A 23,713-nucleotide genomic window follows, 5' to 3' on the forward strand; every position below is an offset into this window, starting at 1 on the left:
ATATATTTTCGAATACCATGTCCTGCCCGTTAGGAGTAGGAATGGCAACGGGCCGGGGGCGGGGCGGGGCTGGGGCGGGGGCGGGGGCGGGGCCGGGGACTACACTCCCCGTCCCCAATCCCCGAAGGTTAAAAAATCCCCGTCCCCGTCCCCAATCCCGATCCTCGGCGGGGGAACCCATCACCCCCCCGTCCCGTCCCCTAACGGGGATCGGGTTTCCCCGATCCCGAAAAATCCCCGAGGTTTTTTTTTTTTTAATTTTAATTTTGTTCAAGAACAACAAATCAATGTAACAAATCTGAGTACCAACAATCATCATCAACAGATTTAAATTAAAAAACAAATTAATTTGAAAAAAATATATATGTTTTCATCATCATCAACAGATTTAAATTAAAAAAAAAAACAATTTGAAAAAAATATATATATGTTTTCATCATCATCAACAGATCTAAATTAAAAAAAATAATTTGAAAAAAAATATATATGTTTTCATATCATCAACAGATTTAAATTAAAAAAAAATCTGAAAAAAAAAACAGATCTGAGTACCAACAATCAGATCAGAGAGAGGGAGAGAGATAACAGATCTAAGTACAGATCTGAGAGACGATGGCTGTGGCGAGATCGACAGTGGCTGTGGCGGTGGGTTCGATGGTGGTGAGAGAGAGACGGACCTTCTGCGGCGGTGGGGGTGGCCATGAGGAATAGAGAGAGAAAAAAACTGAGGTGAGGAGAAGAGAGAGAGAGAGGGGAGGTCGGGGCCAGCGGTGGTGGTGGAAACACGGTGACTATGAGAGAGAAAGAGTTGAGAGAGAAGAACAAAGGGGGAGAATAACGAGAGAGTGAGAGTGATTCAGACAGTAACATACATAATACACTAGATATATAATAATATAATACAAACAACTATAATACACTACATATATAATAATATAATACAACTAAGCACTAACACAGGTACATAACACTAACACAGGTGCATAGCGAGGATGTTTGGGGGAAATTTCGGACCGGGGTCGGGCCCCAAGAGTCTATCCCCATTCCTGGCCCGAATTTGTTCGAGAATTGATTTTTGAATATCATTCTCATCTCATCGGGAGTATTTTTTGAGGAAAACTTGCTCAATTCAGAATTAAAGGGTCCGGTCTCCATCGGACCGGATTCAAATTACCATCCCCAATTAAGAGTATTTTTCGAGAAAAAACATTGTAATCGGGAACGGGGTCGGTTCCTTCAGGCCGGGTTTAAGAACATGCCCCACTGAACTGACTCACCCGAGATGCCAAAACCCTAAGCTAAAAACCCTTGAATCCTTCTCATGTTTCTGTCTCTCTCTCTGCACTTCATTTCCCTCGAGGCTTCGATCTGAAGCCCAGAGAGATGAAAATGGGAAGTAGAAGAAGAGGCGGTGGCGGCGGTGGTGGTTCGCCGTCGACGGTCTTCGAACGAGTCCTCTGCCGCCGCATCGAGTCCTGCAAGAGCAATCACGCCACCGTCGACGAACTCGTCGCCAACCTCCGCATGAACTTTCCCGAGTACGGTCGACACAAGCTTCAACCTTTCACCAGAACCGTTCAACAGACCCTAGAACACCACATGAAGTCCAAGAAAACCATCAAATCAAGCAGTCTAGGCCGTCCTTCAACATCAAATCACCACGAATACCAAGATAATCATCGTCCCGCTCGTAAGAAGATGAAGATAATAGATGCGAGTGACGAGAGGTTGCAGCAATTGGAGAATCAGCACATTCGGAGGAATCAAAGGGGCCAGTCCACATCGGAGTCGGAGTCGGAGTCGGAGTCGGCAGATGGGACAGACGGTGCGGTTTCGACCTCCGAAGATGCGGTTTACGGGGAGAAATTCGAGCCGGAGTTCGATTTGATGAAGTCGATGCTGCGTGATATGTACAGCGAATCGAAGGATGCCAGTAAATTGAAGAATGTGGAATTGGAGGTTGTTAATAATAATAATAATAAGGTTACTAAGAAGGTTGACTTGTTTGGAGGTGATAGTGGTTTTGGGAAAAGAGATGCAAAAGGTTTTAGTGGTGGCGGTGGTGGTGATGAGGAGGAGGAGGCGAAGGGGAAGGATGGGCCAAGGTTTACGGACTTGGGTGGGATGGAAGGAGTAGTGGAGGAGTTAAAGATGGAGGTGATTGTTCCACTCTACCATCCTCAGTTGCCAAGGTGGCTTGGGGTGAGGCCGATGGCCGGGATTTTGTTGCACGGGCCGCCGGGGTGTGGAAAGACTAAACTGGCTCATGCCATTGCTAATGAGACCGGAGTTCCATTCTATAAGATTTCAGCTACTGAATTGGTCTCTGGTATTTCAGGTACTAATTGATTTTTTTGCTTAGATATTTATGAACTATGTAATGTTTTTTCAACTTAAGTTTTTATATGGAAATGCTATGTATTTAATTGTTTGATTGTGTAATTATGAACCGCCTGTATTTGAATGCGTCACAGGAATGGATTGTTGAGCCACCACTGTTCCATTAAATGATTAAAATTATCAAATAACACACACACACACATATTTGTAGACTTTAATGTTTCAGGACTCTCTTATATATCGCTGTACATTTTTTCCCCAGTTTTGATTGGTAGTTTTATATATTTGGCATTTCAAGCAATGGCATACTTAAATGTTTGGCAGAGGATTATATGGTTTTAGGATATGGAGTCTTCACTAAGTGAATCAGGCTGATATCAGGATTGTGTTAAATTAGTTAAACACAGCTAACCATTTCTGCAAACTTGATTTATAGGGCTAAGAAGAAGGTGACACCACCGACATGACATTCGTCGGACACTTTTTAATACTTAAACACACAAGAAACACACTTATACATGACATATAATAAACATATAGAATTATATATCTTATATGTGTTCTCCATGTGTTGCATTCTATATTTTTTTTGAAAATTTACTTGTTGGCGTGTCTGTGTCGTGTCCGTACTTCTTAGATGAACCTGGACTTTGATCTAGTCGACTCGCCTGTCGATCTTCATGACTTCAACCACTGTAAGCCGTCGACCTCAACCTCGACCTCCATCCAGTCGACCACCGTAAGTCTCTCTCTCTCTCTCTCTCTCTCTCTCGCCTTCCCTCTCGCTCGCTTCTCTCACTCTCTTGCTGTCACGTCACATCACTCGCTCTTTCTCTCTCTCTCGCTCTTGCGTCTCTCTCTCTCTACTCTCGCGGCTCTCGCTCTCTCTCTGCTCTGATTCATATATATAATATATATATATATGTATATATTTATTTATTTAATATTAAAAAAAAAGATACATTATGTATAATATATATATATGTATATATGTATTTATTTAATATTAATAAAAAGACATCTTATATACATATTAATCCAAAAAAAAAAGTAGATAAAATAAAATAAAAAAATTAATATAAACATATTTATTTAAAAATATAATAATTAAATAAAATAATTAACTTGTATTAAAATAAAAATATTTGTATAATAAAAAAAAATTTGCCGTGTCCCCAGCCGTGTCTGTGTCCCCATTTTTTTAAAATTGCCGTGTCCATATGCGTGTCCGTGCTTCATAGCTGTTGTGCATGTATTACCAAATGCTACATCTATACTTGGTCCATCCCTTCAATTTCCTTGGATTAATTAATGTTATTTTTAATGGGCGTGGATTGGATTATTGATAAAAGCTTAGGCCTCTAAGCATAAAAATACATTGAGTCTTGGCAGCCACTTTATTCAAATAAAGCCTAAGGTTAGGTCTGTGTCCAATCCTCCCAACACTTTGATTAATGGGGACAAATACCTAATTATGTCATTTGATATCCTTTTTCTTGCAACTTGATGTCTATTTTAGTCCTTACTAGTTACTACAAGCCAATGACTTTCAAGTAGAAAATTTTAGGGCAAACTACACACGTGGTTCCTATACTTTGCCTCATGTCAATTTGGTCTTTGAAGTTTTAGTTGTATCAACTTTGCCCTTTAATTTTGCACATCGTGTTAATTTAGTCCAATTGATAACATTTGTTAAGAAATCGGAGGATATTAGAGATTTCAGGCCCATTAATTTGATTGGGGCAGGGGGCTTACAAGTTATTGGCTAAGGTCTTTGTTAACTGTGGTGTTGCCTTCAATAGTGTCTTATTCTTAGAACGTTTTTGTCTAATTTAGGCGAATTTTGGATGCAGCTTTGGCGGAAAATGAGGTGGTAGATTTGAGGTTGATGAGTGGTTCTCTAAGTCTAATATGTAAATTGGATGTGATTATTTATCCAAAAAAAAAAAAAAGGAAAAAAAAGAAAGAAGAAAGAAATCATATGATATGATCTTGTTAATTGAGAGTTTCTCCTTGGAGCATGTGTGTTTTGGTTATAGATGAGATTTTACACCAAATTCTATATCTCATCGGTTAGACTTCTTCAAGGGTTTTTTTTAGTAATAAAATTTTCTTTGTTGTTGCTCAAAAAAAAAAAAAAAAAAAAAAAGGAAGACTTCTTCAAGGGGTCTTCACCATGGTGATCCTTTGTTCCTACTCCTTTTTTTATTTTTATTTTTTTCATCTTAATTATGGAGGTGTTTTGTACGATTAAAAAGGTTTTATTGAGGCTTGCTTCGATGCTTGCCTTAAGGCTTTGATTTTTAGGCTTTACTCCCCAAAGACTTGCGCACACAACCTGAGACATGCGCCGTGGGTGCGTCACGCTTTTTACCCATAAGCATGTGAGAAGTCCACATATAAAGAGTTTGCCTTAGGGTCTTGTTAAACTTAGTCTAGTAGATGGTTTAAACATAAAAAATTAAAAAAATAAAAAGAACCCCTTTTGCAACTATATTCTATAGGAAAAATTAAATAAATGACCAATCAAAAAAAAAATACCAAGTTAATGCTCAATGAGAAGCTCAATCACTAAAGTTAAGAATACTAATTTTACTTTCAATAAAGCAAAGTTTCCTTCTCTGCAGTGAGCCTTGAGTAGAAAAGTATTTGCACTTTTATATTTAATTTTGATGTATTTATTTATTGTTTTAAAATATTTAAATTATTTACTAAATATAAAAATTCAAAATTTAAAATGCTTACACCTCAACGCCTAAAGGCTTACGCCTTGCCTCATGCGGGGTAAAACTCCTTACGTTACGCATTTGCCTTTAAAAACTTTGGTAGAGAGGGAGGTGTAAGGGGCTTCCTTGAAGATTTATAAATTGGACAGCTTAATATCTACGATGGTAGTTTCCCATCTTTTTTTTGTTGGTGATATCATTATCTTTTGTGAGGTAGAGGTGACACAATTGAACTTTCTTCAATTTGTGCTATTGTATTCTGAGACAGTTTTAGTTTTGAAGGTGAATATGTGCTATTGTGGGGAAAGTTCCATGTGTGGAGGCCTTGGCAAGCATGCTTAGGTGTAAGGTTGAGCTTCCCACTTGGATCCTTTTTCAAGGTGAGTATGGTTTGGGATATGGTGGTTGATAGATCTCACATATGCCTTGCAAGTTGGAAGAGGCAATAACTTTCTAGAGGTGCCAAACTAACTCTGATTAATAGTATTTTGGCCATCCTCCCCACCTATTTCATATATTTGTTTACTATCCCAATTTCTGTGGCGAAGTAGTTGGAGAAGTGGCAACATGATTTCTATAGGGGGGGATGGGAAAGAGTTTAAATACCACTTGGTTGATTGCAGCACAATTTATTTTCTGGTTAGGGAATGGGGCTTGGCCATTCGTATGCTTATTGGCTTTAAACTTTAATCAAGCTTGGTTCATGATGTGGTTGTGGAGGTTTACGTGCGACTGGGACAAATATTGGCAGAGAGCGGTGGAGTGTAAATATGAGGTGCATGGGATGAGGTCTTGGACCAGATTCTATATCTTGTCGGTTAGACTTCTTCAAGGGCTATTCACCTTGGTGATCCGTTGTCCCCACTTCTTTTTTATCTTAATTATGGAGGTGTTTAGTAGGATGGTAGAGAGGGAGGTATAATGGGGGTTCCTTGTAGGTTTAGAAATTGGGTAGCTTAATGGATCTACGATGGCAACAAAGTTGTTAAAATCAGGGTCCTAGGTAGGATCGGTGAGAGGGTCTCGTGGATCGGATACTTTCTATAAAAAATAAGATAAAAATGCAAATTAGAATGATACATATTAAAAATATAGTGAAAAATCACAAAATCAACGATCCTACTTATGATCTTACCTATGATCCTGCGCAATCCCATACGATCTTACAAGATCCTGAAGCTTGTAGAGATTAACCAGCTTAGAGTTTGATTAGGATCATCCCCTATTTATATTAATGAAGATTTGGACAAATTACAAGAGAGCCCTGAGGCATAGAATAATTGCACACACTCAGAAAGTAATATGATAATATAATATATGCTAACACTCCCCCTCAAGCTTATGCGAAAATATCTCTCATGCCCAGTTTGCCTAATATGTCATGAAATGGCTTATTCCCAACTCCCTTGGTGAGAATGTCAACAAGTTGTTCACTAGATTGAACAAAATAAGTACAAATGGTACTACTAGTGAGTTTCTCTTTAATGAAGTGGTGATCAATCTCAATATGTTTTGTCCTGTCATGTTGAACCGGATTGTAAGCGATGTTGATAGTGGCCTTATTATCACAGTATAACCGCATGGAGTCCGTCTGATCAATACCTAGATCACTCAACAATAACTTGATCCATAAAAGCTCACATACCCCTTGTGCCATAGCTCTAAACTCAGCTTCTGCACTTGATCTGGCAACCACATTCTGTTTGTTACTCCTCCAAGTAACTAGGTTGCCTCCAACAAAGGTGCAATACCTTGAAGTCGATCTCCTATCAGTTATTGATCCAACCTAGTCAGCATCTGTATAGGCTTCCACACGCAGATGATTATACTTTGAAAAATAAAGACCCTTACCAGGAATAGAGTTCAAGTACCTCAAGATTCTCATGACAACCTCGAAGTGAATCTGATGAGGAGTGTGCATAAACTGACTAACCACACTGACAGTAACAGCAATATCAGGACGGGAGTGAGATAGGTAAATGAGCTTACATACTAATCGCTAATAGCTCCCCCTATCAACAGCTTCTCCTTCTTCATCATTCCCCAATTTCTGATTGGGTTCCAGTGGAGTGGCACATGGCTTGCAGCCAAGCATCCCAGTTTTCTTCAACAGGTCAAGCACATATTTTTTCTGTGAGATAAATATCCCATCCTTAGAGCGAGCAACTTCAATTCTCAGAAAATACTTCAAGCTTCCCAAGTCTTTGATTTCAAACTCACTAGCTAAATATTTCTTCAACAGAGGTATTTCTCCACTATCATTGCCCGTAAGAACTATGTCATCTACATAAACAATAAGTGCTGTAGTCTTACCACGTGAGGAATGTTTCACAAACAAGGTGTGATCTGCCTGACTCTGTTTGAAGCCATATTTAAACATAGCCTGAGTGAATCTCTCAAACCAAGCCCTTGGAGACTGTTTGAGACCATATAATGGCTTTCGAAGCTTGCATACTTTGCCTACTGTCTGATGATCCTCAAAACCAGGAGAAATGTCCATATATACCTCTTCTTCAAGGTCACCATGAAGAAAGGCATTCTTGACATCAAACTGATAAAGCGGCCAATCTAGATCAGCTGCTAGAGAGAGAAGTATTCTGACTGAATTCATCTTGGCCACGGGTGCGAAGGGCTCCTGATAATCAATGCCATATGTCTAAGTAAACCCTTTTACCACAAGTCTTGCCTTGTAATGCTCAATAGACCCATCTGCTTTGTGTTTCACAGTATATACCCATTTATATCCCACAGGTCGTTTGCCCGTAGGTAACTCAGTAAATTCCCAAGTGTCATTCGTCCTAAGTGCTTTCATTTCCTCAATTATGGCTAGTTTCCACTCAGGGATAGCAAGAGCATCCTGAAAATGGTTAGGAATACTAACAGAGGAAATATTGGACACAAACGCACTATATGAGGATGACAAATGAGAGTAGGACACAAAATGTGGGATAGGATGTTGAGTACAAGATCTCACACCCTTCCTCTTGGCAATAGGAACATCAAGATCAATGGACTCAAGAGATTCATAGTTACCTAGATTCTCATCAGAAGTAGGAGATGGTAGTGGAGGAGCAGAAGTGATCCCTTGTATCCAGTTAACTTGTTGTTTGTCTATGTCCTGGACATAAACATGCCCGTCCTTATCCTTGGTAACATTGGGTTCTATAGTCCAGTAGAAGAGGGTGGTGCAAGAATAACTGGTTCCACCATAGGAAGCACATGAATCACTACACACCAAGGCTCCCTCGAAAATGAGGACGGTGATACCGGAGAGGACAAGAAATAGGACTGGGACTCAGAGAAAGTAACATCCATGGACACAAACCACTTGCGAGAAGAAGGGTGGTAACATTTATACCCCTTTTGAGTAGGAGAGTAACCAAGAAAAACACACTTGAGGCAGCGAGGGTCCAACTTACCACGAGAAGGAGAGTGATTATGAACAAAACAGACACAACCAAATATTTTGGGAGGAATAGAAAATAAGGATTGGGAACCTAGGAGGACGTAAAGAGGAGCTTATTTTTGCAAGACCTGGGTAGGGAGACGATTAATAAGATGGGCAACGGTGAGAACAGCGTCGCCCCAATAGGGTCGAGGCACACTCATAGAAAAACACATACACCGAGCCATGTCAAGAAGATGCCGATTTTTGCGTTCCGCCACCCCATTTTGTTGAGGGGTATTGGTGCAAAAGGTCTGATGGATAATGCCATAAGTAGAAAAATATTGTCCCAACCTAGAATCTATGTATTTCTCGCCATTATTAGAACAAAATAGTTTGACAGTGGCCCCAAACTGAGTACAAATCATCTTATGAAAATTGCGAAACACAGAGAAAACCTCACTCTTATCTTTCATGAGATACACCCAAGTAGCACGAGAAAAATCATCAATAAATGTAACAAACCATCGATGACTTTTCACAGACATAACACGAGAGGGACTCCAAACATTAGAATGTATTAATGAAAAAGGAACCAAACTTTTATTCAAACTGGGAGCAAAAGAAGCTCTATGTTGTTTTCCAAGTTGACAAGACTCACAAAGAAAGTCAGATACATGATGATTTGCGAAACCAGATGGAAATAAATGCTTAAGTAAATAAAAGGAAGCAGTGTTTTAAAAAGCGCGCTTAGGCGCGCGCCTAAGCTCGAGGCACAGTGAGGCGCAGCCTTGCGCCTCGAACAAGTCGAGGCGAGGCGCAGCTTAGGCGCTGAGGCGAGGGCTTTTTTTTGAGGCGCGAGGCGCGGGCTTCATGGGCTTTACCTTTTTTTTTTTTTTTTTTTTTTTTGAAAAAAAAATAAAAAAGTGCTTTTTTTTGTGGGCATGCCTATAGGGATTCAAAACTTTTCAATATAAAATGACCAAATGTGGTCAAAAGAGAGCAAAAAGTGATACCTATTATATAATATATAATATACTTATACTTATATATAATATATAATATATAATATATAATTGATTCATATATATATATATAATATTATATAATACCTATAATATCTATTATATAATATATAATATACTTATATAATATATAAAATAGAATATATACTTATTTACAGTAATAAAAAAAATAAACACATGTATGTAAAATAAAATAAAAAAAATTAATTAAAACACGTTATGTAAAAAATATAATAAATAAATAAAATAATATATATATTAAAAAAATTAATTATTTTTTTTCTTCTTCTCTTCTCTTCTTATTAAAAAATTAATAATATACATATTAAATAGTTTCTATGTTGAAAATTGTGTTATATTAATATTTTGCTTAACTTTTATAACTTGCACCTCGCTTTGGTGAGGCGTGCGCCTCGCCTCGCGCCTCGGCGCTCAGGCTCCAGGTGACCTAGGCGCCTTGATGCGCCTAGGGCTTTTTAAAACACTGAAAGGAAGGATGCCCAAGACGCTGATGCCACAGCCATAAATTAGCGGGGGTAGTAGAAGACGTGGTGGAAGAATAAGTAAGTTTGTCTGGTTGATCTAAGAAGTAGAGACAATTTTCTTCACTACCACTACCAATCGTCCTCCTCGTGACAAGGTCCTGAAAAAGACAACGATCAGGAAAAAATGTCACACTACAATTCAAATCCTGGGTAAGACGACTCAAGGATAACAGATTAACAGAAAAATTGGGAACATGGAGAGCAGAAGATAGAGGTTTGGTAGGAGTGACTTAGACTAAACCTTTTCCAAAAATGAAAGAAACAGTACCATCTACAATCCTAACTTTGTCCTGACCTGAAGAGGGCTTATAGGCAGAGAAAAGATCAGAGGAGCCAGACATATGATCTGAGGCACTGGAATCAATAATCCAAGGCAAAGACTTATGACAGAAGAAAACACAAGGAGTAGAGGCTAAGTTACCTGAGCGGGCAAAGGACGAGGAAGCTGTACTGAGAGCAGTAGAAGATCGGCAGTCCAACAATTGGCTCAGAGCATCCTCAAGCTCAGTATCAGAAGCTTGGCCAATAGAAGCAGAATTAGAATCAAGTGTATCAACGGCACTAGACTGATGAGCCCGGGAATAGGAACCACGTCCTCTAGACTGGCCTGACCGACCTCCTCGAGAACCAAACTGATCACCTCGACCCCCGGATGGAGTCCCATGAAGCTTCCAACACGTCTCATGAGTATGCCGCGACTTCTTGCAATAATCACAGAATACAGACTCCTTAGCAGCAGACGGAGGGATGGGAGTCAGGCTGGGGCCATCTCGAGGAGTAGACAGTAATGCTGAGCGGTCAGTAGAGACAGGGGATATCATAGCAAACCGGCGACTCTCCTCATTCTGTACATAGGCAAATGCCTCCTGAAGTGAAGGAAGAGTGTCCATACCCAGAACTCGACTCCTAACTGGATCATACTCCACATTTAGGCCTGCCAGAAATTTAAAGACCTGTTCTTGTGCGATGAACTTCTTGTACCCGACAGAATCAGTAGGGCAAACAGGCTTATAGTCTTGTAGGTGGTCAAGGCGTTTCCAGCCGTTAGTGAGGAAAGTGAAATACTGAAGAACAGTCTGCTCCCCCTGAAGTGAGCTCTCAATAGAGCGGCGCAACTTAAATGCTTGTGAGAAATTCCCTTTGCGTGAATAGGTGGCAGCCATAGCATCCCAAACATCCTAAGCAGTCTCCATAGACAAGTAGCCCTCACCAATTTCTAGAACCATCGAATTAATAAGCCAACCCATAATCAAAGAGTTGGTAATCTCCCATTGGTCATAACCCGGGTCAGTGGTACTAGGTGCCTGTATCCTGCCATCATCATACCCCATCTTCCCTTTGCTCTTCAAAAATATAGTTAAACTTTGAGACCATGCTAAGTAGTTCTGACTATTAAATAGAGAGGTGGTGATTTTCAGACTAGGGTTGGGGGTCTCAGTCATGGTAGTAGGTATAATGGGACTCTCACTCCTCGGTGTTTGAGAAGTAGGGGACACACTGGTGGAATCTACTATGGATATTATACTACCGAACCCGCAACAAAACTAGTGGCAATCACAAACCCGGAAGGTGGTGGTGAAAGAACAGGCACAGTGACCACTATAAAGACATAACAAAATTAAGAAAATATTTTTTTTTTCTTTTTTTTTTGTCGTCTTTTTTTTTTTTTTTTGTCTTTTTTTTAAAGTTTTTGAGAACCTGTGTGGAAGATTAAAAAACTATATACGACATATCAAGGTAAGATCAACAGAGGGTATACCAGAGGAGATCGATTGAGAGACAAAGGCGACAGAGGAAGGCGACGGAGTGACGATCGACTGAGAGACGAAGGCGACAGAGGAAGGCGATTGAGGAATGAAGACGACAGAGGAGATCGGTCGACTGAAGATTGACGAAGGACGAACTGAGATTGACGAAGTGACGAAGCAGAGATCGACGAAGTGGAGATCGACGCAACAGATGACCAACCCAGGTAAGTTTCGAACCCTAGAGTGTCGTTGGTGCACAGGTCGACCAACAAGGGTGAACCGAAACCCTAGAGGTTTTGCTTTGATACCATGAAGCTTGTAGAGATTAACCAGCTTAGGGTTTGATTAGGATCATCTCCTATTTATATTAATGAAGATTTGGACAAATTACAAGAGAGCCCTGAGGCATAGATTACTTACACACACTCAGAAAGTAATATGATAATATAATATATGCTAACAGATCCTACTTGTGATCTTGTTATAACACCCATCCTACAACGATTTGGATCGTTTTAGCAATGTAGGATCTTACGATCCTACGATCCAGTTTCCCATCTTCTTTTTGTTGGTGATATCATTATGTTTAGTGGGGCGAAGACGCAACAATTGGACTTTCTCCAGTTTGTGCTATTGTGTTCTAAAGACAGTTTCCGTTTTGAAGGTGAATATGTGCTATTGGAGGGGGAAGTTTCACATGTGGAGGCCTTGGCAAGCGCATTCTTAGGTGTAAGGTTGACCTTTAACCTGTTATTTATTTAGGTCTCCCACTGGATCCTTTTCAAGGCGAGGGTGGTTTGAGATATGGTGGTTGATAGATTTCAGAAATGCCTTACAGGTTGGAAGAGGCAGTAACTCTCTAAAGATGCCAGACTTGCTGTGATTAAGAGTCTTCTTGCCATCCTCCCCACATATTTCAGCTATGTGTTTACTATCTTAGTTTTTGTGGCAAAGCAGTTGGAGAAGTTGCAACATGATTTTCTATTTTGGAAGATTTTAAATGCCACTTGGTTGATTGGAACACAATTTATTTTCTGGTTAGGGAATGAACATAGCCATTCGCATGCTTGCTATCCTTAAACTTTAATCAAGCTTTGTTAACGATTTGTGGAGGTTTACGTGCGGTTGGGAGAGATATTGCTGGTGGGTTGGAATAATGAGGTTTTGCTACGTTACAGTGTGGATTTATAGAAAGGCAACTGCAAGGGATAGGATTCTTTCTCTTTTCAGCTACGAAGCATAGGTGCGGGTGTAGGTACGTTATGGGGTATGCTGATATGGGAAAAAAAAGAAGAAGAAAGAAAGTAGAGTACGGGTATGGTTTGGTACGTCTGTAGAAAAATATTTTTATAATTTGTACTACTACAATACATGTAATTATTAAAAACCAAATGTAAAAAATAATTAAAGTATTTTTGTAATGGTCAGAAAAGAATTCTAGTATTTTTTATTTTTTTTATAATTGTAAAAATATCCTATACTTAATTTTTCTTTTAAATATGCACAATATAATTATTCTAGTATCCCTTTTAAAAAAAAAATTACATTTCTACTCCAAAATACTCACTGAAGTACCCATGCTGTACAAAGTATCTCACCTACCAGACATGTATTTTGCGTACCTAGACATGTTGGGGAACTTCCTTTCTCTTGGAAAGGTGTTCATATAAGGAGGAGATGAAGGAGGGCCTGGTGCTTGGCGGCCCCTTTGGTGATTATATTGAAGAACATTTGATGGTAGAGACCAGCCAATTTTTTGGTTTAAGAGTTTATTTTTGTCTATATTGTATAGTTGGTGGCAGCTAGCCCGTACTTGAATCAATTTTTAGAGACATTTGAGTAGGCTTTTGGTGTATAGTTGTTTTTCCTTTTCTTTGTATACGGACTGCACCCATTGGTGCCTCCTTTCAATATAATTTTTATACAAAAAGGGATTGGATAGCCACATGGCGGTTTGCCTGTACTTGAATAAATTTTTAGAGACATTTGAGTAGGCTTTTGGTGTATAGTTGTTTTTCCTTTTCTTTGTATACGGGCTGCACCCATTGGTGCCTCCTTTCAATATAATTTTTATACAATAAGGGATTGGATAGTCACATGTTCTTATTGATGCCTATTGGGTTGCAATTGCTTGGAAGCCACCTTCAATAGGAACAATCAAATTCTATCTCAATGGTTATTTTTGAAATCCTAAGGATATTGATATTTGCGCTCTAGGAACCATGAAGGTTTTATTTTTGAAAATGTATTGCTGCTTATTGGTTGTGCTGATCTATTTGAGATTTATGTGCCCTTGTTTATGGCTGTGAATGTCAAAACGAGTGTTGAAAGTTCTAGTGGTAGAGGATACTCTTCTACAATTGTTTTGTGGTCTACTTTGGCTGGTGATGCTAGTTGGAAGCCTTGACACTATTTGGAGCACATCAATACCATGTCACATTAATTAGTAAACATGGGGGTGCAAGCCTAAAGTCACAATGTTAGAAATCTTCAATGTCGTTTGTTACAGTAATCTTGCCTTCTCTATTTGATGGGGGTTATTTGGACAAGTGCCCTTTAGATTTTTCTCTTGGGCATTTTTGAACCATGGGGTTCATTTTCCTTGTTAACATAGTGTCCTGGTTCTAAAGAAAAGATAAAAATGGTGTAACTAGGCAATACCAAGGTGTCATCCTCTGCTTAAAAGATAACGCAAAAAATTAAGGTCTGGTGTGTCGTTTATTTATTTTTTTATTGTTTTCCCATTCCCTGCCTTCCTGTTCAGCCATTTGGCATTTTGTCGCATTATTACTTCTTATTTCATTGGGTTGCCCTTTTATTACATCTTATTTCAGATTCTTTTGAAATGTTCTGGTTTGAAATGCATTGATGCTAAGTTATAGATGTATATTTGGCTCGACTGGAATGCCTTCCATCCCCTGCATTCCTTGTTTGCATAGTGTTCTGGTTCTCATAATCTTCTAATCAATGAGGCATCATTTCAATTGTAAAATTGTATAATGGCCCAGCATTTGCTTAACCCCAATCCAATTAAAATTTTGAACTATTTGCTTCTTAATGCTACCAACTTTTGGATGCTGGAATTGTTTTTAGTTCTACATGGATTTGATATGGTAGTGAAGAGCTACCATGAGGAACTCCATTTGAACAATATTGATTCTGACATTTTACCTCATGAATGTATTATGCATTTCTTTGGAAATTAAAGCTAACAGTCTTTCACCATTTTAATACTGATACAACTGTTCCCAATGAAACTTGTTTTGAGCAAAACCCAACCTTATTATTTTTTTTAACTATACCATTTACTGGTTTTCCTTCTTCCCTGTCCTCAGCATCATGATAGAGAAGCTTTTGAATGCTTATATCATTATTGCACTTTTTTTTATTCTTTTATTTCAGGTGCATCGGAAGAAAACATTCGGGAACTTTTTGCAAAAGCATATAGGACAGCACCGTCTATTGTATTTATTGATGAGATTGATGCAATTGCTTCAAAAAGGGAGAATTTACAGAGGGAAATGGAGAGAAGGATTGTGACACAGTTGATGACTTGCATGGATGAATCACACAGGCTTGTACAACCGGCTGATGTTGATCCAAATGCAGAAAGTTCCAATATCAGACCTGGCTATGTTCTGGTAATTGGAGCTACCAACAGGCCCGATGCGGTTGATCCTGCATTAAGGAGGCCTGGACGATTTGATCGGGAGATTGTTTTAGGTGTTCCAGATGAAAATGCAAGGGTTCAGATTCTTTCTGTTCTTACACGCAATCTCAGACTTGAGGGTGCTTTTGATCTTCTGAAAATAGCCAGGTCCACGCCAGGGTTTGTTGGAGCAGACTTGGCAGCCCTAGCTAATAAGGCTGGTAACCTTGCTATGAAGAGAATTATTGACAGAAGAAAGTCTCAGCAATCTAGAGAACCCACAGATGAGGATACTGAAGATTGGTGGAGGCTTCCATGGTTGCCTGAAGAGATGGAAAACCTTAGCATCACTATGGCTGATTTCGAGGTATCTGGAGACAGAACACTGTTATCCATGCAAAATTTTATGATTCTATTTTAAATGAATACTGTCTACACGGTATTTACTTATTTGAAGTGTAATAAACTTGTGATTTTATCATTGCTTGTTCTGGATGCATGCCTGTACACATTTATCAATTGTGATTTTATCGTTGTTTGTTCTGCATACATGCCTGTACTCAGATATCACTTCTGATGTTGTCTTGCTTGTTCTGCATATGTGCCTGTACTCATATTATGTGATATATGAGATGATTTTTGTCTCATCCTTTCCACCCTTAACAGCATTATCCTCTGGAAATCATACCTTATTCTTTTTGATATTTGAGCTACCGAAATATTAATTAATTTATATTGTGGGTGTTTGGGGAGTTGTTATTTTAGTAGGCTAAAATTTGTGTTTGGGAAGATAGTTGGATTTTTTTGTAGTTGAATGTGATGTTTGTGAGAGAAAAAGTAAAATGATTATGGATTTGATATGATATTTTGTCTTATTAGCTATTTTAGCCTATTTTGTCATTTTGTGAATTTTAGCCAAAAAAGGCTAAAATCCAACTTGCCAAACACCCCCATTGTTTTGCAGTTCGGTATGTGCTCCCTTGGTTCAATTCACTAATCTTAATTTGCATGCAGCTGAACATAAAAAAGTGGCTGATGTTTTTGTAATGGTTTTGTGACCATTAACGTTGTATCATTTTTCATACCTAAAGTCCAGTTTGCATACTCACGTTATTGCCAATACTTATTGCCAGTTTTAAGAGCTGTTTTATGATTGATTTACTCGCACCATGGTGCATATAACCTTTTACATGTTATCTGTAGGAAGCAGCTAAATTGGTTCAACCCTCTTCTAGAAGAGAAGGGTTCTCTGCCATTCCTAATGTAAAATGGGAAGATGTTGGGGGCCTCCATTTGCTAAGGCAGGAATTTGACCGTTACATAGTTAGGCGTATAAAATATCCCGAGGATTATGAGGTAATTTTTACATCTGAATCTCATTATTTAATTAAAATAAGGCATTACAAAGGGATATCAAAAGAATTGGGTAGAGTCTTCACCCCATAGCTGTTCTTTTTAAAATCTCTCTCTCTCTCTCTCTCTCATGTTTCTAGTCAAATGGTTGACTAAATTGGGCAAACCATGGATTCCAGTAGGAACTCCTGAATTTATTAATCCTGAAGTGCTACTTTTCAAGTTGGCCCATGTGTTGAGCCGAGCTTCCATATTGGAATGGCAGCATTTATTGTGTACATATATATGTTTATGCTTTGATTCTAATTAAATGGTTAAAAATGCTAGTTCTATCTCTGCCACTTAATGGAGATCCCTAGTGGTTTTGGTCAGACTTGTTATGAAACTGATGAGTGCTGGAACAGCTTACACATATATGTGCATATGTATGTTAGTGTTATTATAAACTGGGTAAAAAGCAATCCCATCTCTTTGTTCATTGTGGGGTTGCATGGGATTTGTTGACGTTGACCGTTGTTTGTTTGGGTGTTCCCTAGGGAGATGGTGGACCTCCTTTTTGCTTGTAAGGGAGGTCTCTGGCAACCTATTAAATTTTTCATTAATTTTGTGGGGACTGTCAAGTATTTGATCACCAATTACGTCACAAAATACCCCCAATTAAAAACATTTTTGAGGGATCATTACAAAAGAGAGAGGCTCCCATATACTAGCCCCTTTAATTCATTTCCTTTGTTAAATGAAGAAGTAAAAAAATGGGCAGAAAATAATATTTTGTTTGTAAGTCGAAATTTTGTACAATACGAGTGTGGATAGGGGGGAGAAGGATCCTTGGGATTTAGTCTCTTTGACTCTTATGTGGATAGTTTGGGGAGAAAAGAGTAGGCTAAGCTTCAATTTTTATTTTAAAGAATTGATTGCTTTCCATTTTGTATAGTTGGTTTTCTGGTTTGGTTAACCTGTCTTTGAATCAATTTTTGGACTTCGTAGAGGCCTTTGAATAGGCATTTTGATTTAGATGAAAAAAACATATTTTGATGTATAGATGATATAGCCTTTTTGTACATGGGTTGCACCACCGAGGTGCCTCTTTTTAATCAGGAATATTAAAATTTCTATCCTGTGTATATAGATATTTCATTTCATCTCAACCTGTTGACTTCCCATATGTGTTTTTTCCTCATATATACCCTTTTATTATCCCACACGTTGTCATTTTTTATTTCCATTTTTTGCTAATATATAAATTCTCGGTGTCATAAGCTATCACTTATATATTCATTCCTACCCCTTTAATTGTACTCAATAATAATAGTCATCTTGCTGCTTGTTATATGTACCAACACATATGGAGCGCTCCTCCCTTCACATAAATATACATGTGCAAGCCGTATGTATACTCATATTCTTACATTTATATTTATTCCTATGGAATTTTTAAATATAAGAAAATAAAATTTAGACTCATGTTTTCAAAGGCAGAACATTATTTTGTCACATCAATAGTTTTCTTGCTATTAAACATACTGCTATTTTTAATCTGTCCTTGGATGTATAGTTTATAGGTTTTGGGCTTTTAACATACAAGGTTTGCTCCCCCTTTTGGTGCTTGTTTATAATACTTGTAGAATAATATAAATCTACCAACATTTTAATCATAAATATATTTTTTATTATTTTTGATTTTTTGTCAATCACAGGCATCCATGGTCTTGTTTTTGCTTACTAGTGTTTCCAATTACTACTCATTCTATTAGAGAATATTCGCTTGGCCAAATAAATAAAGATATCATATATGGCATCAACAAACATCTAGAAATTGCTTTAATTTGCTTATCTATACTATATATAAAGTTAACAACCCACTTGGTGTCCTAAAGCTTCTTCTCTCCTTTTGCCAAGTGGATCTTTTCCAAACCAAATCAAGCCTTAAGTCCTATCAAATGGGGTCGGTTGTATGAATCCTTCTTCTCCACTCGACTCTATCCAAGGCCATTTTGTTCGTTAAATTAAGGAGATTTATATCTCTATTTACTATACTAGTCCACATCAATATAGGTCTATCACTTCCTCTAACACTACCATCTACTGTCACTGTACTGCATCTCTTCACTACTGCCTCTGTTGGTCTGCGTTGTACATGACCAAACGAGTGCAATCTATTCTCTCTCAACTTATCTTCTATCGGTACTACTCCTATCCATTTTCGAATATACTCATTCCTAACTGTCTTTTCTAGTCTTGCTACACATCCATCTTAACATCCTCATCTCAGCAACAGTCATCTTATCTACATGTTGTTTCTTAATTGCCTAACATTCCGTCCCATATAACATTGCTAATCTAATAGTCGTTCTGTAGAATTTCTCTTTTAGTCTAATGGGTAGTCGTTTATCGCACAGTACTCCAGACACACACCTCCACTTAAGCCACCCCGCCTTAATTCTGTGGACCACATCCACTCCAACCTCCTCAGTTGTTGAGATAATCGATCCTAAATAACGAAAATGTTCACTCTTAAGTAGTTCTTGGTTCTCAATCTTCACTTCTCCTCTGCTTTTATTGTGACTGCTACTAAAATTACACTCCATATACTGTCTTAGTTTTGCTTATACTAAATCCTTTAGATTCAAGTATTTTTTTCCAAATCTCCAACTTAATGTTAACTCCTTCTCTAGTCTCATCCACTAACATAATATCATCTGCAAAAACATATACCATGGCACATCATCCTGAACATTGTGCATCAACTCATCCATAATTAAAGCGAAAAGATAAGGATTTAAGGTTTATCCTTGGTGTAACCTTACAATAATTGGAAATTCACTCGTCTCTCTAGCAGGCGAACTAATAGTGGTCACCACACCTTCATACATATCTCTAATTACATCAATGTAACATTTTGTCAACACCCACCAGATTATATCCCGAGGCACTTTATCATATGTTTTCTCCATTGAAAAGAAAAAATTAAATGGATCTTTTCTCTATTGAAAACAAAAAATTAAATGGTAAGGTGAATAAGACTTGAACCTAAGACCATTGGTCTTCTCAATAACAATTTTACCACTTGAGTAACACACAATACATGTTTTTAATTCAAAATCAAATTTTATATTTTACAGATTTAATAGTACACCCATTCGGTGGGCTTACACACACTAGTATATTATATGCAGACAGTTATGAAGTGTCATTTTAATGTATATTTGTTGGATCAATGATAATTGTTTATTGTTTGGTTCTTGTTGCCTAAACTTCAATTTGCTTCTTTGCTACCATCTATTACAGTATAGAAAGCGAGGCATACCTCCAACATTTCAGGATAGTTATGAGGCCATAATTTTCATATTTGCACAACATTTCCTTGATATGTTTAGTTTAAACAGCACCAATTGACAAGATTTTGGCAAAATTGTAATTCGATATGTACCAAGTCTACAGACAGACCCATGTTTGGAGTCATTTCCCACTTCCTGGCAAAATATGGAAATTAATTATTTTGTTGTCCTCCATTTGGTTGAGGTTTGATTATGTGCATGCGTGCGTCGCTATTGTGATCCTCCAGTTATACCAAATCACTCAATCATTATGTTTTTTTACTCTTTAGTCTTCTTCTGCATATCAGCATAATATGAAGGAATTTGTGGTTTCAACATTGTAAGATTTGTGTTCTTAGATTTAGCTGGTTTTTTCAGGGATTTGGGGTTGATCTGGAGACAGGATTTTTGCTTTATGGACCTCCGGGCTGTGGTAAAACATTGATTGCTAAGGCTGTTGCCAATGAGGCGGGAGCCAATTTCATACATATCAAGGTTTGTCACTTGATTTTAACTGTCCAATCTTGTGTTTATACATTTTTGATTGTATGATCTTAATTATGTTTACACGTCAAGGGTCCTGAACTTTTGAACAAATATGTTGGAGAAAGCGAGTTGGCAGTTAGGACAATATTCAGTCGTGCAAGAACGTGTTCTCCATGCATACTTTTCTTTGATGAGGTATGTGGTTGGTTACTGTTCTTCTTCTTTTGTTTGATGCTCGAAGTTAATTGGGAAACTATGGGCCCCTTTCCATCATTACAATTATGCAATGAGTCAATAATAAAATCATGTACCTCCGTCAGACTTCGTATGCTTTTTTTGGTCCTGACTGAAAAAAAATGGCAGAAGAGGAGCAAGCCTACTTTTCTGTGGATGTAGATAGGACGGAGTCATTCACAAAAGCACTTTTTGTATAAATTATTATTTTTTTACTCTTTGCAGTGGGAGGGGCAGGGGAGAAGAGGGTCCCACAGGATTAGAATTCAAGCCAACTATGTAACATTGTTATTTATGTTATGAGAGTTTAACAATGAGGTCTCTCTTCTTCCTCTTCTTTCCTTTTCTTTTTTTTTTTTTTTTGGTTTTTTTGTTTTTTTGTTTTTTTTTTGCAGTAATGATCTGCAAAGTGGGTTTTGATACTTTTTTCTGAGTCATTTTCAGCGTGCTCCTGAATTGAATTTGACTATGAATAGATGATATTTTTTTTGGGGGGGGGGGTTTGGGTGGTAGTACCAGTAAAAAAAAGGTGTACCTTTGCAATTGGTCGTAAGGATTACTGTTTGTGTATCAACAATAATTATCCGTGTTCTTAACTTGGTTTTGGAACTCTTGCTTCAACTTTTGTAGGTGGATGCTTTGACTACAAAGCGCGGCAAAGAAGGGGGCTGGGTTGTTGAGCGGCTCCTGAACCAGGTCTAATAAATTACAATTTCAGTTTCTGAACTCTGTCATTCACATATACTTATCTTATGTCTCCTTCTTGGTTTGGTGCAATTCTCTGGTCATTATGATTTGGTCTTGCTTCAAGAAATAGTGGTTTCAATTTGTTTTGGTTCAGTCCCAGTTTAAGGAGTTGGGTAAACTGAACCAAATCAAAAGTCAATGGTTTGTATATGCGTTTGTCACAGACACTTGTGTAATGGCTCAATTTCTATACATGGAGTCATATCCTAATAAAAATAGGTAATTCACTGTGTTTCAGGTTACTGCTTTATGCTTCTTTGTTCGGGTTTGATAGCATTAATGTTTTTATACCAGTTTTAATATAAAATGCTTGGGTGACCCGAAAAGAAAATATTTCATCAAGTGCCTTTTAATTTTCATAGTCTTTATTTTAAAACTGTTTCAATTGGGATTTGTGCAATAATAAGAGAAAAAAGAAGAGAGAGAGAGAGAGAGAGAGAGAGAGAATGGATTGATTCTTGGTGGTTTTTGGATCAGAAAATGAGAATTGAACCTACTATGATATAGTTTAAGGTGGAGGGTAAGCTGAACCAAATGAACGTTGAACCCTAATGCTACTATGTTGAAACTCCATTACAAGATATGCAATTGAAAATGAATTCGTGTCTTATTATTTATTGCAGCTACTGGTAGAGCTGGATGGTGCAGAGCAGCGACAGGGTGTTTATGTCATTGGTGCTACAAATAGGTGAACTAATTGTCTCTTTTTTCTTGGAGTTTGCTTCTATGGCGCTATTAATGTTGTAAATTTATCATCTATGATTTTTGCTAAAATATGTGCCAGACCTGAGGTGATGGACCGTGCTGTCTTACGGCCTGGAAGATTTGGGAAACTCCTGTATGTCCCTCTCCCGAGTCCAGATGAGCGTGGGTTGATCTTAAAAGCTCTTGCTAGGAAAAAGCCTATAGATGCCAGTGTGGACTTAATTGCCATTGGGAGGGATGAAGCTTGTGAAAACCTTAGTGGAGCTGATCTTTCTGCACTGGTTTGACTCTTTTTGAACTTCTGTTTGCATAATTTGTTTCTGTAGCTCTCTCTCTCTCTCTCTCGCTCTCACACACACACACTGACAGTACTAGGGTGCAACTTGGGTGGGTTGAGAGGTTATCTAGGATCAACTTACTCGAGCTGTGCTGAGAGTTGCCCAAGGCCGGCTTGCACTCCGAGATTGTCTGGTCATGCCAAGCTTGGCTTGTGGTTGGGTTGGGCTTTTCCTAACTGCACATGGTTTGTTTTTGTTTTGTCAATGCTAGATGAATGAAGCAGCCATGGCTGCACTCGAAGAGAAACTGATTGCCCAAAGTAGTAGTTCAGATGCCACGTCATTGACTATCAATAAAACGCATTTTGAGCAGGCTCTGGAAAAGATCTCTCCATCTGTCTCAAGCAAGGTATGAGTTAATAATGACTTTAACAGTGTCTTTGTATGCAAAAACATGCATGTATGTTGGCCTTGAGCAGCTCAGTTTTATTCTGTTCAAAAAAAAAAAAAAAAAAAAGCAGCTCAGTTTTATTTATTTATTTATTTATTTTTTGCCCTCCACCTAATTTATGAACCTGTTTGGGGTGCAGCAAAAACAGTACTACCAACTTTTGTCAGAAAGCTTCAAAGCAGTGTGAGAGTAGACTTGGGAAAATGGAGTATTTGTTGATGGTTTTTGAGATAATCAGATTATTTTTTATTTTTTTTATTTATTTTTATAATCAATTTTGTAGATATTGCGGATTGTTTTCTAGTTGCTACTATGCGTGAGATTGCAACAAATAATCTGGAGATAACTTATCTGACCTGAATATAGGTTTCATCCCTATGCTAGGAAAAGATTTTGTAGTAGTGAAGAATGATGTATTTGGCTTACATGTCATTTCATAGAGAAGGTTTATTATCATTATTTGGCTAACATGGTACTTCAATTTTCAGAATTTACTATTTTGGTTTTTGGGAGGTTGGTAAATGGAAAAAAAGAAGTGTACAGATTGAATTGAACTATGCCAAATTCAAATAGTGCAATACTTGAACTCTGGATTTTACTTTTTATTTTCGTTATGAAAATACGTGAAGCAGCCTAAGGTATATGTATTATATACCTTCATAGCATATAGTATGGTACATACCCAAAAGGGATTGTGTATTATAGAATTTCTCGTATATATATA

The 23,713-nt window shown here is 38.0% G+C and overlaps 1 protein-coding gene across 2 annotated transcripts; it reads left to right on the top strand.

Moving 5' to 3' along the window:
- Positions 1–243: 243 nt before the first annotated feature.
- Positions 244–23,457, top strand: LOC114264625 (cell division control protein 48 homolog C). Of its 2 annotated transcripts, XR_014361364.1 has the most exons (11): positions 1,214–2,338; positions 15,172–15,785; positions 16,622–16,774; positions 20,467–20,583; positions 20,665–20,769; positions 21,034–21,126; positions 21,439–21,504; positions 22,179–22,243; positions 22,340–22,541; positions 22,810–22,947; positions 23,129–23,457. XR_014361364.1 is itself a non-coding variant. In XM_028205298.2 (10 exons), the coding sequence occupies exons 1-10, from the start codon at positions 1,384–1,386 to the stop codon at positions 23,174–23,176; spliced, it is 2,463 nt and encodes an 820-aa protein (XP_028061099.2). In that variant the 5' UTR covers positions 244–1,383; the 3' UTR covers positions 23,177–23,457. The 2 variants fall into 2 exon arrangements, 1 of the variants encoding a protein (XP_028061099.2); XM_028205298.2 differs by lacking the exon at positions 21,034–21,126 and having other exon boundaries at positions 244–2,338.
- Positions 23,458–23,713: the final 256 nt, after the last annotated feature.

This window comes from Camellia sinensis, chromosome 2 (genome assembly GCF_055761805.1).
Source record: "Camellia sinensis isolate YWXY chromosome 2, ASM5576180v1, whole genome shotgun sequence".
NCBI classification, from domain to species: domain Eukaryota; kingdom Viridiplantae; phylum Streptophyta; class Magnoliopsida; order Ericales; family Theaceae; genus Camellia; species Camellia sinensis.

Bases quoted from the DNA above. Each gene is read 5' to 3' on its own strand.
- LOC114264625 (XM_028205298.2), top strand. From the start codon at position 1,384: ATGAAAATGGGAAGTAGAAGAAGAGGCGGTGGCGGCGGTGGTGGTTCG. The intron at 20,584-20,664 runs GTTTGTCACTTG...TTACACGTCAAG, and splicing joins CCAATTTCATACATATCAAG to GGTCCTGAACTTTTGAACAA. The intron at 21,505-22,178 runs GTCTAATAAATT...TATTTATTGCAG, and splicing joins TTGAGCGGCTCCTGAACCAG to CTACTGGTAGAGCTGGATGG.